The sequence below is a fragment of the Bufo gargarizans genome, chromosome 2, assembly GCF_014858855.1.
Source record: "Bufo gargarizans isolate SCDJY-AF-19 chromosome 2, ASM1485885v1, whole genome shotgun sequence".
Taxonomy (NCBI): Eukaryota; Metazoa; Chordata; class Amphibia; order Anura; family Bufonidae; genus Bufo; species Bufo gargarizans.
Genome location: NC_058081.1, coordinates 596,643,445 through 596,658,010, shown reverse-complemented (window position 1 = coordinate 596,658,010; position 14,566 = coordinate 596,643,445). Strand labels below are relative to the sequence as shown.

The 14,566-nt window shown below is 48.3% G+C and overlaps 1 protein-coding gene across 4 annotated transcripts in view; it reads left to right on the top strand.

The window, feature by feature from the left end:
* The first annotated feature begins 4,229 nt into the window (after nt 1-4,229).
* LOC122928736 (trifunctional purine biosynthetic protein adenosine-3-like) overlaps nt 4,230-14,566 on the top strand; it is a 34,390-nt gene continuing 24,053 nt past the window's right edge. For 2 of the 4 annotated variants that reach the window (XM_044281897.1, XM_044281894.1), the window contains exons 1-4: nt 4,230-4,324; nt 5,625-5,775; nt 8,033-8,128; nt 10,833-11,007. In XM_044281897.1, coding sequence (XP_044137832.1) covers nt 5,631-5,775; nt 8,033-8,128; nt 10,833-11,007 — 416 coding nt within the window. In that variant the 5' untranslated portion in view covers nt 4,230-4,324; nt 5,625-5,630. The other 2 variants (XM_044281896.1, XM_044281895.1) reach the window with 2 other exon arrangements.

Below are 14,566 nucleotides of genomic sequence, written 5' to 3'. Positions count from 1 at the left end.
ATACATTTTTTATTTTTTTACTCATGCCGGATACTTCAGCTCAGCTCCCCTTTCAAGTGAATGTAACCCAGCACGGCCGCTACACAGTAGATGGCACTTTCTGCCTCAATCCATTTGTATAGTTTCTGGAGCTGGTGGCTGTTGGGGTGCTGGGTGTCAGATCCCCCCTGATCTGATATTGATGATTTATCCTTAGGATAGGCCATAATTATTTAAGTCTCAGAGAACCCCCTTAAAGGGAAATCAAACTGGTGCCCAGAAGTGAAGGGGGACTTCAGGAATTAATATTTAGGACACAGTACTCGGGCGACAAGTTGGCTTTTCTGGGGCTGATGGCAAGCGTGTGTATGGACCCTTTATACATGGTTTCATCACTGAGGTCTTTTGAGGACGTGGTCTGACAGGAAACATAACGGTTTCAGAGTATAATTAGATTTTGCATGAAGAAACTAATCAAGGGTCATAATTAAAAGGCAAGTTCTGTGAAGATGTCTTCTCAGTACTAAAATGATGTCCTTTATCAGAGGGTCAATTGATGGAGAAACTTAGCTTGGACCTTGTAGACATACAAACTTGTGCTGAAGAGCTGTCCGCAGGTAAGGTTACTACAACCGTTGGACTAGTGGCAAGTTTAGGCTAGAACTTTTGGCCAACCTCAATGGTTCTCGCTTTACGGATGTTGTCTTCACTTGCTGTCCCCAATGGAGCTAATACAATCTAAGTTCCCCATCAGTATGTCTTTGGAGTGTGAGAGTAACCGCAAACACTGGTAGAACATACAAACTCCGTTCAGATGGTTATCCTTGGTCAGATTCAAATCTAGGACCCCATCACTGGGTGGCAAATGTTCCCCCCCCCCCAAACTTTTATCTGGAGGACTTTCCCCCTCGTGCACACATATAGCCCCAGAGATGCATACGGTATGTGATGCCCCTGCTCCCCCACAGTCTAGAAAAGATGAGTGAAATTTACTCATCTGAAATTTCCTTTTCCTCGGTGCTGCCGAGGACGATGAGGAAATAGCTACATACTGGTATGAATTTAGGAGTTGGGATGAATGAAAGGTGTCTGCACAGGTTCTCTAGGAGATCACTGTGCCAGCACTAAGAGGAGGAAGGGAGCAGAGAAGCTACTGAGCATGTCAGTCCACTGCTGAGTGCAGGAGAAGGTGGACCATCAGGGAGCGCGGCCAGAGACTAACTTTTCATTTCATGGATATTGTAAGGCTAGGTTCACACTTGCGTTAGAGAGATCCGGCATTGCTGGACATAACCTGAATGTCCGCAGGCCCCATTAACTATAATGGGGTCCAGTGAAGATCCGGTCGCAACCTGGCTTTGGTTCCGAGCTACTACTCTGAACCGAAGCAGAGTTCGGTTTCAAGTTTTAAAGTGGTCTTCCGAAGTTATTCAAAGAAGTCACGTGCAACTTCGAGAATAACTAGCTTCAGCTCATTGGAGTCCATACATATTAATACTGTACAGAGACAAATCTCCGTACAGTATTATTCCGAAGTTTTGAAAGAAGTGACTTCGGATGAAGCATCATTACAAAAAATATGTGTGCAACTGTTTTAGCCAGACCCTTAAAGGGACACTGACAGGGCCAATAAGCATATTGAGGTATATATATGTCACTACAAGTCTTATAATCGGTATTACAATCATATAAGTATCCCCCCTGTCCACATTATACAAACAGTAAACTTTAAGTTTTATAACCTGCTCCAGCGGTCTGCAATCTGCCCAAGGGGCGGCGTTTCACTTCTCTTGCGCCCAGCCAGCCTCCCCCAACTGCCGATTTGAAGCGCCGCCCAGCCGCCCAGCTCATGAATATTCAGTTTGCTGGGCGGCTTCTGCGGTCCCCGCTCTGAAGCGCTGCGCTTAACAGTGCCCTGCGCATGCGCCGGATCTTGTGAAGTCGGGGACAGTAAGCGCCGCCCAGCGAAGTGAATATTGATGAGCTGGGCGGCGCTTACTGTACCGGACTTCACAAGATCCGGCAGTTGGGGAGGCTGGCTGGGCGCAAGAGAAGTGAAACGCCGCCCCTTGGGCAGATTGCAGACCGTTGGAGCAGGTTATAAAACTTAAAGTTTACTGTTTGTATAATGTGGACAGGGGGGATACTTATATGATTGTAATACCCATTATAAGACCTGTAGTGACATATATATACCTCAATATGCTTATTGGCCCTGTCAGTGTCCCTTTAACCCCTTAAGGACTTAGGACGTACCAGTACGCCATGTTTGCCGAGTCCTTAAGGATCCAGGGCGTACCAGTACGTCACCGCATGTCAATTCAGACCTGCGGTTTGCGGTTTTACCTTATCCGGCGGTGCCATCGGGTCCCCAGGCGGCTGTAGGGGGGATACGATGGCATGGAAGGCGATTCCTTTCTTAGGCATCTGCGCTGCCTTCCGGTGACAAGCCTGTGAGATCAGCCCCCTGGATCTCACAGGCCCTCACAGACCAGAAGCTGTATGAGTAATACACACAGTATTACTCATACAGCCAATGCATTCCAATACAGAAGTATTGGAATGAATTCTAAAAGGGATTAGACCCCCAAAAGTTGAAGTCCCAAAGTGGGACAAAAAATAAAGTAAAAAAAAACTTGAAAAAATAAAGTCCCCCCCCCCAAAAAAAATTAAAAGTTCCAAGTAAAAATGAACAAAAACATCATTTTCCCCAAATAAAGTTAAAAAAAATTGGTAACAAATAGGAATGAACACCATAAAAAATAAAATATTTTTTTTTTTGTCACCTTACATCACAAAAAGTACAACAGCAAGCGATCAAAAAGGCATTTGCCCACCAAAATAGTACCAATCTAAGCGTCACCTCATCCCGCAAAAAAGGAGCCCCTACCTGAGACAATCGCCCAAAAAATAAAAAAAACTATGGCTCAGAATATGGAGACACTAAAACATCATTTTTTGTTTTAAAAAAGCTGTTATTGTGTAAAACTTACATAAATAAAAAAAAGAATACATATTAGGTATCGCCGCATCCGTATCGATCGACTATATAAAAATATCACATGACCTAACCCCTCAGATGAACACCGTAAAAAATGTAAAATAAGAAATGTACTAAATAAACCATTTTTTGTCACCTTACATCACAAAAAGTGTAACATCAAGTGATCAAAAGTCACACGCACCCCAAAATAGTGCCAATAAAACAGTCATCTCATCCCGCAAAAATCATACCCTACCCAAGGTAATCGCCCGAAAACAGAAAAAATTATGGCTCCCAGACTATGGAAACATGATTTTTTTTGTTTAAAAAAAAATAATTGTGTAAAACTTACATAAATAAAACAAAAAAGTATACATATTAGGGATCGCCGCATCCGTAACAACCTTGTCTATAAAAATATCACATGATCTAACCTGTCAGATGAATGTTTTAAATAAAAACGGTGCCAAAACAGCTATTTCTTGTTACCTTGCCTCACAAAAAGTGTAATATAGAGCAACCAAAAATCATATGTACCCTAAACTAGTACCAACAGTACTGCCACCCTATCCTGTAGTTTCTAAAGTGAGGGTCACTTTTATGGAGTTTCTACTCTAGGGGTGCATCAGGGGGGCTTCAACTGGGACATGGTGTCAAAAAAACAGTCCAGCAAAATCTTCCTTCCAAAAACCATATGTCATTCCTTTCCTTCTGCGCCCTGTCGTGTGCCCGTACAGCAGTTTACGACCACATATGGGGCGTTTCTGTAAACTATAGAATCAGGGCCATAAATATTGAGTTTTGTTTGGCTGTTAACCCTTGCTTTGTAACTGGGAAAAAAATTATTCAAATGGAAAAATCTGCCAAAAAAATGAAATTTTTTAATTGTATCTCTATTTTCCATTAATTCTTGTGGAACACCTAAAACATCTCATTTCCGCACACACTTTTTTTCCAGCGCAAGTGAACAAGTTGGCAAAAACTGCATTCACTGGATTTTTTGTACTGAAATCCTCATCAAATCCAGAAGGCATGAATTGGGTGAGGAGAGGGTAACATGCATTGCTGGCACAAAGAGTATGGCTTCCCTTTATTTATTTATTTTTGGCTAGAGAGACTCTTCAAAAACGTCTCAGTGTGAACCTATCTCAAGAAAGTGACGTCCAAGCAGCAGTTATTAAAAAAGACTCTCCCTCCAAAGTATGATGGATCCTATCCAAACATTCTGCCTGTTCAGTCTTCCGAGCAGCAGGTGGCGCTAGAAGCTCGCGTGCCTGCGCGGCTTTGCTGTCTTTTGCAGGTCCTTCTTCCCTGGGGCTCCTGTGCAGAACACGTGGGTTGGTCCTGCTGTACTTCCCGGCGGTAAGTGTGCGGCTGCTGCTGTCCTGTGTAAGCTTCTGTATAGGTATGTAGGTCGCCACATTGGGATGGCGGCGCGGCGCTGTAGTAAATCACGGGTGACACGGTGTAATATACATCCGGCCAGCGGAGGGCAGTGTGGCGGAGCGCCAGGCGCTAGTGCGCAGTGTATAAGTCGCCAGTGCATCCGCTTCTGGTCACACACACGTGGGCTGCAGTGTACATCAGGCTGCTGTATACAGAGCTGGGAGGTAACAGTGCATCCAACTGCATGGCTGTGTACGGTGTATACTGCGCGTGCACTGTGTGCATTATAGTTCTCCTCTATGCTTGGGCAGAATTCTCCTTTAATTTGCTGCCCCTGCTATATGGAGGTGATTGCGATAGCTGGGTGTCCTCTCTGCCTGAGGCTTGGGGATCTCTGATTACAAGTCCATGTTAACAGATAGCATGAGACTGTGTGATAGCTGTCGTGGCTGCAGTAGGGATTTGCTGTAATTAAGTTTAGCAAAGACCTTGATCCACAGCGTCGCGCAAAAACAGATATTGTGGGACTGACCTCCATAGGGTAGGAGGGGTGGATTCCTTGTGTATGGTCTGAGAGAGCGCGCTGTAGTTGACAGGTTGGGGATGATCCCAGGTGGGAAACAAAGGGAGGGCCCTGTGGCCCCCTGGGACGCAAGACTTGGAGTGTAGCGGTCGGGACAAGGATTAGATAAAGAAAGGTAGGTCCACCAGACCATCTTATCTGGCAAATGTTGGATGGGGGTAATTAAAAGAAGGATCAGGCTGTTGGATTTCAACATGCCTAATCCTTTTTGTTCTCAGCCACCAGCAGTGTCGTCTGGCAGCAAATTCTTCTACTTTCTATGGAGAAGACATGCATGCTTGGCAGTCAGTCTATGGTCGGAAGGAATAGTCATGGGAGCGTTTTAACTGCTATGTAACACGTCTGGCCAGCTTACCAGAGGTTCTGCTCACATCATAGATTCTTCATTGGTGGTCCGGTGGATGGAGCCCTATCGTTACAGGTGGTTTTCACGCCTTATCCTGAAGTTAGCAGGGTGACGCCCCAATCCCTTTGAGGCAGGGGCGCTTGGTCCCATCTGACAATGGATCGGGGGGGGGGGTTGGATGTGACGGCCCCTGTGTTACATGTGTAGAAATGGTCTATAAATGTCCATGGGTTGCCCTCAATGCCATGTATTTCCAGATCAAGTACGTTTGCTTATTGTCCACTTATCGCCGTCCCCCTTATGGCTCTCCTGCTTTTTATTAAAGTATTTTTTGGTTTTTTTTGTAGGCAGACATGGCTGAAAAGGTTCTTGTGATTGGTAGCGGCGCCAGAGAACACGCTTTAGCCTGGAAACTGGCACAGTCTGCCCACGTCAAGCAAGTTCTTGTTGCCCCTGGAAATGCTGGCACTGCCAACAATGGGAAGATCTCTAATTCTGGTAAGAAATGTAAAAATATTTTTGTGTTATTCCAATGCTAAATGTTCGCCTGGGCGCTGGTGATGGCTGATAACCCTAGTAAATCTTCAGAACCAGGGACTGGACTCCCATGGAGACAGGAGTCGCGAGCCTCTTACTCCCTGGAACACAGTGGGAGCTGTAGAAATCTGTATGCAGTGAGCTCCTAGTGGTGGGAAGCAGGGCATTCAGACCAGCTAATGTATGGTTTGACAGTAGGTCTCCCTTAACATGGCACTGTACTTTCAGTACATACCAAAAGTGTAGATCGTTGGGAGGGTCTGAGCTCTGAGACCCCCACCGATCACTAAAACGAGGGGAGAGGAGCATTCACTAAATGTTCTCTCCTCACTGCAGGACAGGAAGCGAGAAGGACTCAATAGAAAGTCTATGGGTCTGTCTCGATAGAGAGCGCAATATGTGCGCTTCTCTGCTCTTGTTCTATAGATCACCAGGGGTCTCAGCGCTCAGACACCCACCAATCTAAAGTTTTGATATGTTGCTATGGTAAAACTGCTGAACGAGGGGAGAAAATGGGCTCATAAACTTCTATTGAGCCCGTCTTTTCCAGCGGGGAGAGAATGTGATGTGTGCGCGCTTCACCCTCCTCGTTCGAGCGATCGTAGGGGTCCCGCACTCGGACCTCCCCCTTCCCTGCACGATTGAAAGTTTTGACATGTCTCTGACTTCAAAAGAGTTACCAAAAGTCAGCCACCCTTTGTGTCCTGAATGGGGGCAGAATGGCAGCTCACACACTGTCATCAGTCTGAAAAGCTGGAGGCTGGGCTGTTCTGATTGGTGAGGATCTGGCGGTGCCTTTGAGTGTAGGGCTTGTTGCCGATCTGAAAGAAAGGGGCACTCTGCTCAACTGAGCGTTTCTTCAAGACTGCATCTCTTCTGGCATACACCATGACAACTGGTTGTTAGGCAATTACCATTTTCTCACTGGTGAGACCCCAGTATAAAAAGCTGGAGAAGCCCAGTGCTGACACTCTGCAAGAGTGAAGATCCAGGACCAGGACTTCTGAGGCGGAATTCAATTACTTGGTCTCGTTCCTTCCCTCCTCGTGTGGATCACATGGATAATCATCTGAGAATTATGGCTTCCTGGAATTTGTCATGCTGTGTCAGTGTAAATATATGGCAGAAAGCAAATAATTAAAAATCCAACACCCCCCACCCCCAGTGGGAACCATTCAAGTGGTGGCATGATGTAATTGCTCTGTGACCCTCTGAAGAATATTTAAAGGGAAACTGTCATCAGGATTTATCCCTCCCCAAACTGTCACCAACAGGTTATCCAGCAGGGTGACGGCTTCACAATGATGTCCTTTCATCTTAGCAATTTGGCATTAATCGAAAAAAGATGCAGGAGTCAAGGGGGAGAAGCTGCCCCTCTCCTGGCTCCACTGATAACTGCACTCTGCATATGTGTTGGATGCCACTGGAGGTCAGAGGGAGGAATGCATGCTCAGCTGCCATGATGCAGACAGAGTATCCTGTCCGATTTTGCCAGGGAGAATCGGGAGCCCCTCATACATATTAGTCTGCCGACCCAAATGTAGTTGACTAGCTTGGTCAATGTTCTAATGTGTATGTGGGTCATTAGTGAGGTGTGGAACCACTAATGATGCCAAATGAGTCATATCTTGTGAACGCTGCTATGTACAAAGAAAATTAAAGGATTGATTTAAAGGGGTCGTCTGCGTTCAGAGCTGTTTTCACTGAATCCCTTGTTTTGTATGTCCGGTGATATACCGGGCTCTCCATGGGTAAAGCTAGGTGGAGGCTTCCGCCTAGAAGTGAGCCCAGTGACGTCACTGGCCGGGCTTTAGCGCTGCCGTAGCCGGGCTGTAAAACGTCTAGGGCAGCACTAAAATCCGCCCATCAGAGCTGGAGATGTCACTGGGATCACTGCTTGGCGGAAGCCTCCTCCTAACAGTGAAAAAATATAAACAAACAGCGCATGGCCTGTGCGATACAGGGCAGGGCAAGGGAGAGCATCGGAGCATGAAATGGTCAGGGGGGCTGCCTGGGTGAAAATGGGGATATTTCCGGGTTCAGCTCTGAACCCAGACAACCCCCTTTAATCAGCTTGATCAATCTTACCTGCAATATGCCTGGTTTTATAGGGTTGATCATGCTGACAGCGGCTGTTTGAATGAGCACCTGTTCTTGGGTGGGCTGTGTAAGAGGACCCTTACTTCTGGTCATTGATCTGCCTCTTCTTCTCTCGCAGACGTCCCTACCACTGATCACAGCCAACTCATCAAATTTTGCCAAAGCAGCAGCATCTCCCTTGTGGTGGTCGGCCCAGAAGCTCCTCTGGCGGCAGGTAATGGCGTAATCAATATGACATGGAAACCTCAAGGAATAAATCTTAAAGCGGTCGAAACCCAACATGTACAATTCTTTTACTTTGAAGGGAGATCGGCGAGTTGTGTCTTGTAGTGGCGGCCATTTTGCTGGAGTGACTACAGGAAGTGCAGATGTATCAGTTGTCACCTTTGTATCTGTCACTAGAAAATGATGGTAAACGCTTAGGCTAGGTCTACACGACGACATTTGTCGCGCGACATTTTGTTGCACCAATGTCGCGCGACAATTTTTATAATGGCAGTCTATGGTGTTGCACTGCAACATGCGACATGCTGCGACTGCGACGCGACAGTCGCAGAAAATCCATTCAAGATGGATTTTTCTGCGACTGTCGCGTCGCAGTCGCAACATGTCGCATGTTGCAGTGCGACACCATAGACTGCCATTATAAAAATTGTCGCGCGACATTGGTGCAACAAAATGTCGCGCGACAACTGTTGCACCCTATCTGTCGCGCGACTTTTTGTCGCGCGACAAATGTCGTCGTGTAGACCTAGCCTTAGTCTGTCAGAATGCTGTGAGACGCAGGTTAAAAGCTGACAACCAATATGGCTGCACTTCCTTCCAGAAGAGCTCCTGAAACAAAGCAGATGTGGCATACTTAAAGGGGTTGTCACTTCAGCAAATGGTATTTATCATGTAGAGAAAGTTAATACCAGGCACTTACTAATGTATTGTTATTGTCCATAGTGCTTGCTTTGCTGGCTGGATTCATTTTTCCGTCACCTTACACACTGCTTGTTTCCTTGGTTACGCCCACCTTGAAACGGTGGTCGTGCTTGCACTATAGAAAACGGCAGCAGCCTATGAGCACTCCCACAGTCCCGGCCACCAGAGAGGCTGGCGCTTTTTACTATAGTGTGCAAGCACGACCACTACTGGTTGATTGCTGGGTGGTCTGTAACCATAGAAACAAGCAGTGTATAATGTGATGGAAAAATTAATCCGGCCAGTAGAGGAGGCAATATGGACAATCGCAATACATTAGTAAGTGCCTTGTATTAATTTTCTCTACATGATAAATGCCACTTGCTAAAGTCAAGTTTTTTTTTTTGTGTATTATCAATACATCATGGATCTGAATTATTTTGTTTGTGACTAAGATTATATATAAATCATGTATCCCACTGCCATTGTATACCCAGTGGTAGGGGTGGGCGATATGGCCTAAAATCTATATTGCGATATAATTTTTACGCATGTGCGATATGTGATATATATTGCGTTATATTGTTTTCTATATTGGGGGGGTGTGTTTAAACTTTATTTTTTTTTGTTTTACTTTTTATTTAATAACTATTAGCCTCCTTAAGGGCTAGAACCCTTGTCATATTCACCCTAATAGAACTCTTAGGGTGAATAGGACTTTACACTCTCCCTGCTGCCCTGTGCTTTGTGCACACAACAGCAGGGAGCTGACCATGGCGCCAGCCTCTCATGTGCCCCCCAGTCATGTGCCCCACCCCTCCCTCCCCAGTATTAATCATTGGTGGCAGTGGCCACAGGGTCCCCCCCCCCCCATCATTGGTGGCAGTTGGCAGTTCCGATCGGAGTCCCAGCAGTGTAATGCTGGGGCTCCGATCGGTTACCATGGCAGCCAGGAGTCGCGCTACTGAAGCCCTGGCTGCCATGGTATGTTAGTGAGCAGCATTATACTCGTGGCCGCCGGGCGCTCCTTTATCTCATAGGTCTGTGCGGCGCATTGCTAATGCTGTAAGCATTAGCAATCCGCCGCACAGACAGAAGGAGCGCCCCGCGGCCACGGCGCACGTGAACTGCCCACTGCCACCAATGATGGGGGAGTAGGGGGGCCCTGTGGGATATGGCCGGCACATTCAATGGTGGCGCAGTGGCCACAGTCCCTCCCCTCCTCCTCCTACTCTGTCCTCATTGGTGTTCAGCGGCAGCCGCGCACAGTGGGGGGGGGGGGGTGGGGGGACTGTGCCGGCCGGCTCAGGAGAAAATGGTGCGCGCAGAGAGCGCGACCATATCGCGGTCCGGCGATATGGCGAAAATCCATATTGTGGCCCAAATTTATATCGCATATCGCCTATACCGCCCACCCCTACCCAGCGGAATCATGACATTTATGTTGTTGTCTTTATTTCTGTTATAGTTTGGTAAAGGCCTGAATAGGCCGAAACGTTACTAAGCCGCAGATCCAATAAAGCACGTGATACTTACAAAGTAAAAATTGTGGTATTTCTGGAGTTTTCTACACATTATCCAACTCCCAGAAATTAAAACCTAAATACAGCAGGGTGCGACTAAGCAACTTCTACTTTCTGAAGTCAGACGTTTAGGTTGGTAACAATCGGGACGCAAAAAAAAAAAACATGCCCAGAAACGCCCATTTATAGGTGGGGTTATCATTACTCTGCCCGTTTTCGTCCAGTCCGAAGTTTGCCAGGACTGCCTCTGAAAACCAGGGACAGTCCCTGCAACTTCGAGACATTTGGCAGCTATGAGAGGTGGCAGCATCCCTGTCATTTCTTAGTTTTCCATCTATATGTTCTCCCACTGTTGCCCATAGCAACCAATCACAGCTCAGCTTATATTTTTAAAGGCAGAATTCAGAATGGAAGCTGCGCTTTGGTTGGTTGCTGTGGGCATCAGAGGGGTTTCTTATAGTTGCTGAGTAGAATTCTCTTTCGTTTCAGGTCTAGTTGATGATTTGATGGCAGCCGGAGTGAGATGTTTTGGACCCACCGCGAAGGCCGCTCAGCTGGAGGCCAGTAAAAGTTTTTCGAAGGATTTTATGATCCGGCATGGCATCCCAACCGCCAAGTACAAATCCTTCACCGATCCGAAGGAAGCCTGTGACTTTATAAACGGGTAGCCCACTCTAATAGCAAATTATCAGCTTTCCCTTTAAACGGGACATTGGGGGCACATCGCTAGGGGGAACCTCACCTATCTTTAGAACAGAGCCGCACTGCGCATGTGCAGCCATCCTCCATTCATTTCTATGGGAGAGCCGAGAATAGCTGTATTTCTGTGAGCCGACACTTCATGTTTTGTAGAAATAAAGTGTCACCAGTAGGGATGAGCGAACCCGAAGTTTATGGGTTTGGCTTTCGGGTGGTGGAGGAATTCAGTTATGGATTCTGTTAACAAGGGATCTAATGTAATTCTATGATGGAAGGCAAAACGGAAGCCTTTAAGAGGCATTCCGTCATCATAGAAGTCTATCGGCAGCAGAAAGCATCCAGCTGGTTTCCGTTATGCAGGGGAGTACTTTGTTTTCCGTCCAGCATAACGGAAAGCGGATGGATCTGTTCTGCTGCCTATAGACGTCTGTTATGACAGAATGCAAAAAGAAATGCCTCTTAAAGGCTTCAGTTTTGCCTTCCGTCACAGAATTCTGTTATATTCTGTGCTAACGGAATTCCTCCACTGCCCTGAACGTGCTATTTAGATCTAGAGGCCAGACAAGAACATTTCTACAATGTCAAAATGTGGTGATAATTCTTCAAAGCCAAGCAGGGGAGGGTCCCAGTACTTCTGCAAGTTACGGTGCCAGAGTTGTACTAGGGCAACATTTCCTTGGTGAAGTCCCCCAAACAGCGAGGAAGGAAAGGACCCAAAAAGATGCAGGGTGTGTTCCAAAAGGGGAATAAGGAAAGACACCATTTACCATTGTGAAACCTGCCCTGAAAATCCTGGCCTGTGCATCAAAGATTGCTCCTTGGATGAGTTGTAGATTCTGAAACATTCATTTAATTTCATCCATGATGTACCCTGTAGTTTTACCACCTTATATCTTTGATCTAGTCTTAGTCCGCATAGCTTACATATCCACTTTTCATCAACCACTACATATTAATTTCTGTGAAACACCTGTTAGGTCAAAAGTGCCCTTTCCACCCCTTAAAATGTTCGTACGGGGGGCTCTTTCCAAAATGGGGTCTCTTCTGGGGTTTTTAATTTCGGGGGACCTCAGGAATTTTTTAACATGCGACATGGCTCCTAAAATCCATGTCTGTTTATTCAAGCCTGCAAAAAAGATATTTTGCACCTTTCCTCTAGAGCCCTGCTGTGCGCCCATACGGCAAGCTACAAGCACATGTTGGGTGTTGACGTATTCAGGGGGAAATGGGTAACAAAATGTGTGGTGCATTTTGTCCTGGAAATACTCCTTGAGGGGTCTAGTTTCTGCAATGGGGGGGGTCACCTTTTGGGGGTTTCCACTGTAGTGGGCACCTCAGGGTGTCTTCATATGCGACATAGCTCCTAAAAGCCAATCCTGCAACATCTTTCCTCCAAAAGCCCTATGGCGCTAGTTCCCTTTTGAACACTGCCATGCGCTCCTACGACCGTTTTTTAGCACATTTTTGGGGGGGTTTGTAAACTGAGGAATCGGGGTAATAAATAACGAGGTTTAATTTTCTCTTAACCCTTGCTATGTTATAGTAACAATGGAAAATCTGAAAAAAATTTTTTTAGAAATTTTACTTTCTCGTGCGTGGCATTGGGGGACACAGCACCATGGGTATATGCCCAGCTGCCACTAGGAGGCTGACACTAGAAACAAAAAAGTGTTGGCTCCACCCAGGTGGGCTATACCCCTCTGCTAGAGCCAGAACAACTCAGTCTAGTTCTAGTGTCCGTAGGAGGCAGACATGACCTGCTAGCAGGTCCTTTTTCTGCTAATTTTTTATCTTTTATTTTTATTTTTATTTCTTTTAATTTTTTCCTCTACAGGTAGCAGGGGCGGCTCCATCATGTTCCACCTTAGTTGTCCCCCTGCGGGCGCGTACTCGGTACCTTGCAGCCACCCAGTCCCCAACGTGACCTGCTTCCGCAGTGGATTCCGGCGGACCCACGGTTTCCGTGTTGAGTCCGCCGAGGGGGTGGTCATGCTGCGCCTGAACTAATCGGAGGGTGAGTATGTGCTTCAGCCCCAACCCCCTCCCCCACCCCCCCACCTCCACTTAGTAAGCTGGGCCTTTGGGGGGGGGCACCTCTCCTTCTTGGGGTCTCCCCCGCTCTCCTCTCAGGGGGGTCGCCATTCTGGAGCCTTTTTTAATGGTGTCGGCCCCTTTAAGACGGCCGGTTTCGGCCCTCGCTCTCCCTACCTCGGTGGCTGTGTCCCCTCCTCTGCCTTCCCTCGGCGCTGGCTGTTTGTTAGCCGCTTCCGCCTCCTGCGCTGGCGGGCGGGGGCCTGCCGGCGGCGGCGCTTTTCTCCTCCGGCGGCACCCTGGCATACTAGAGGCCGCGGCTTTTGCCTGGCCTAGGCCGCGGTCACGTGGGCGGGCGTCGTCTCCGCCTCCTGGGCTTCCCGGGCTTCCTCTCTGCCTCTCCCCTTGTGGGCGTTCCTCCGGAGGCCTCTCTTCTTTCCGCCCAATCCTGCGCCAGCGCGGGCTGCTAGGGGGGCGGTTCTTCTGCCGGACGCTCTCTCTCTCTTCTGCCTGAGCTGTGCGGCCGCGTGCGTCCTCACTCTGTGCGCTCCGGATCCTCCAGCTTCGGTTTTTTCTGGGACACAGCACCATTGGTCGTGGTAGGCAGCCTCTGGCTGACTCCTTCCTCTTCTTTTCAGGTTCCACCACCGAGAGGCCATCATGTCTTCCTCTGGTCAGGCCCCCACTCCCCCTGCCGCCATTTCCACTCATTACGCCTGCTCTGTGTGTAGCAGGAAGTTCCCATGCGGCCAGCCTACGTCCCTCTGTGTGCAGTGCCTCACCCCCGGGCCCGCCCAGTCCGCTCCTGCGGCCTCTACCTTGTCGGTTCTCCCGGAATGGGCTGCTACCCTGTCCCAGGCCATAGGTAGCCTTGCTAGCCTCTCCCAATCCCTGGCGCAGTCTCTGGACAGTCTCCCTGCCCAGATTGCGGCCGCCTCTGGCAGGGCCTCTACCGCTGGTGATACGCCTGGCGACAGTTCCCAGCCTCGCTCCGGCTCTCGGTCCCGCAAACGACCACGTACGGTCTCGGCTGGGTCTCACTCCTCCTCAGTTTCCCCGGATCACTCCCCGGCTAGGTCTGAGTCCGGTGAGATTTCTTCTTCAGCCGCTTCCGCCGCTCCTGGGGACTCCTCCGCTTCAGATTCTGAATCTGAGCGGTGTTCGGCGATGTCGGCAGCAGTGCAGGATCTCATCAGAGCCGTGCGGGACGCACTCCACGTGCAGGATGTCCCCTCGTCCTCCTCCATGGAGGCAGTGTCCTTCCGACGCTCTAAGCGGTCCACTGTGGTTTTTCCCAATCACGAGGATCTGGACGCTCTCCTTGCCAGGGAATGGCGTCACCCTGATCGGCGCCTTCATCTCACCAAGGCTTCTGATGTTCCTTATCCTTTCTCTGAGGATTCGGTCAATCTCTGGACGATGCCCCCCCTGGTGGATCCTCAGGTCGCTCGTCTGGCGAAGGCTACTACGCTTCCCCTGGCTGATGCGGCTTC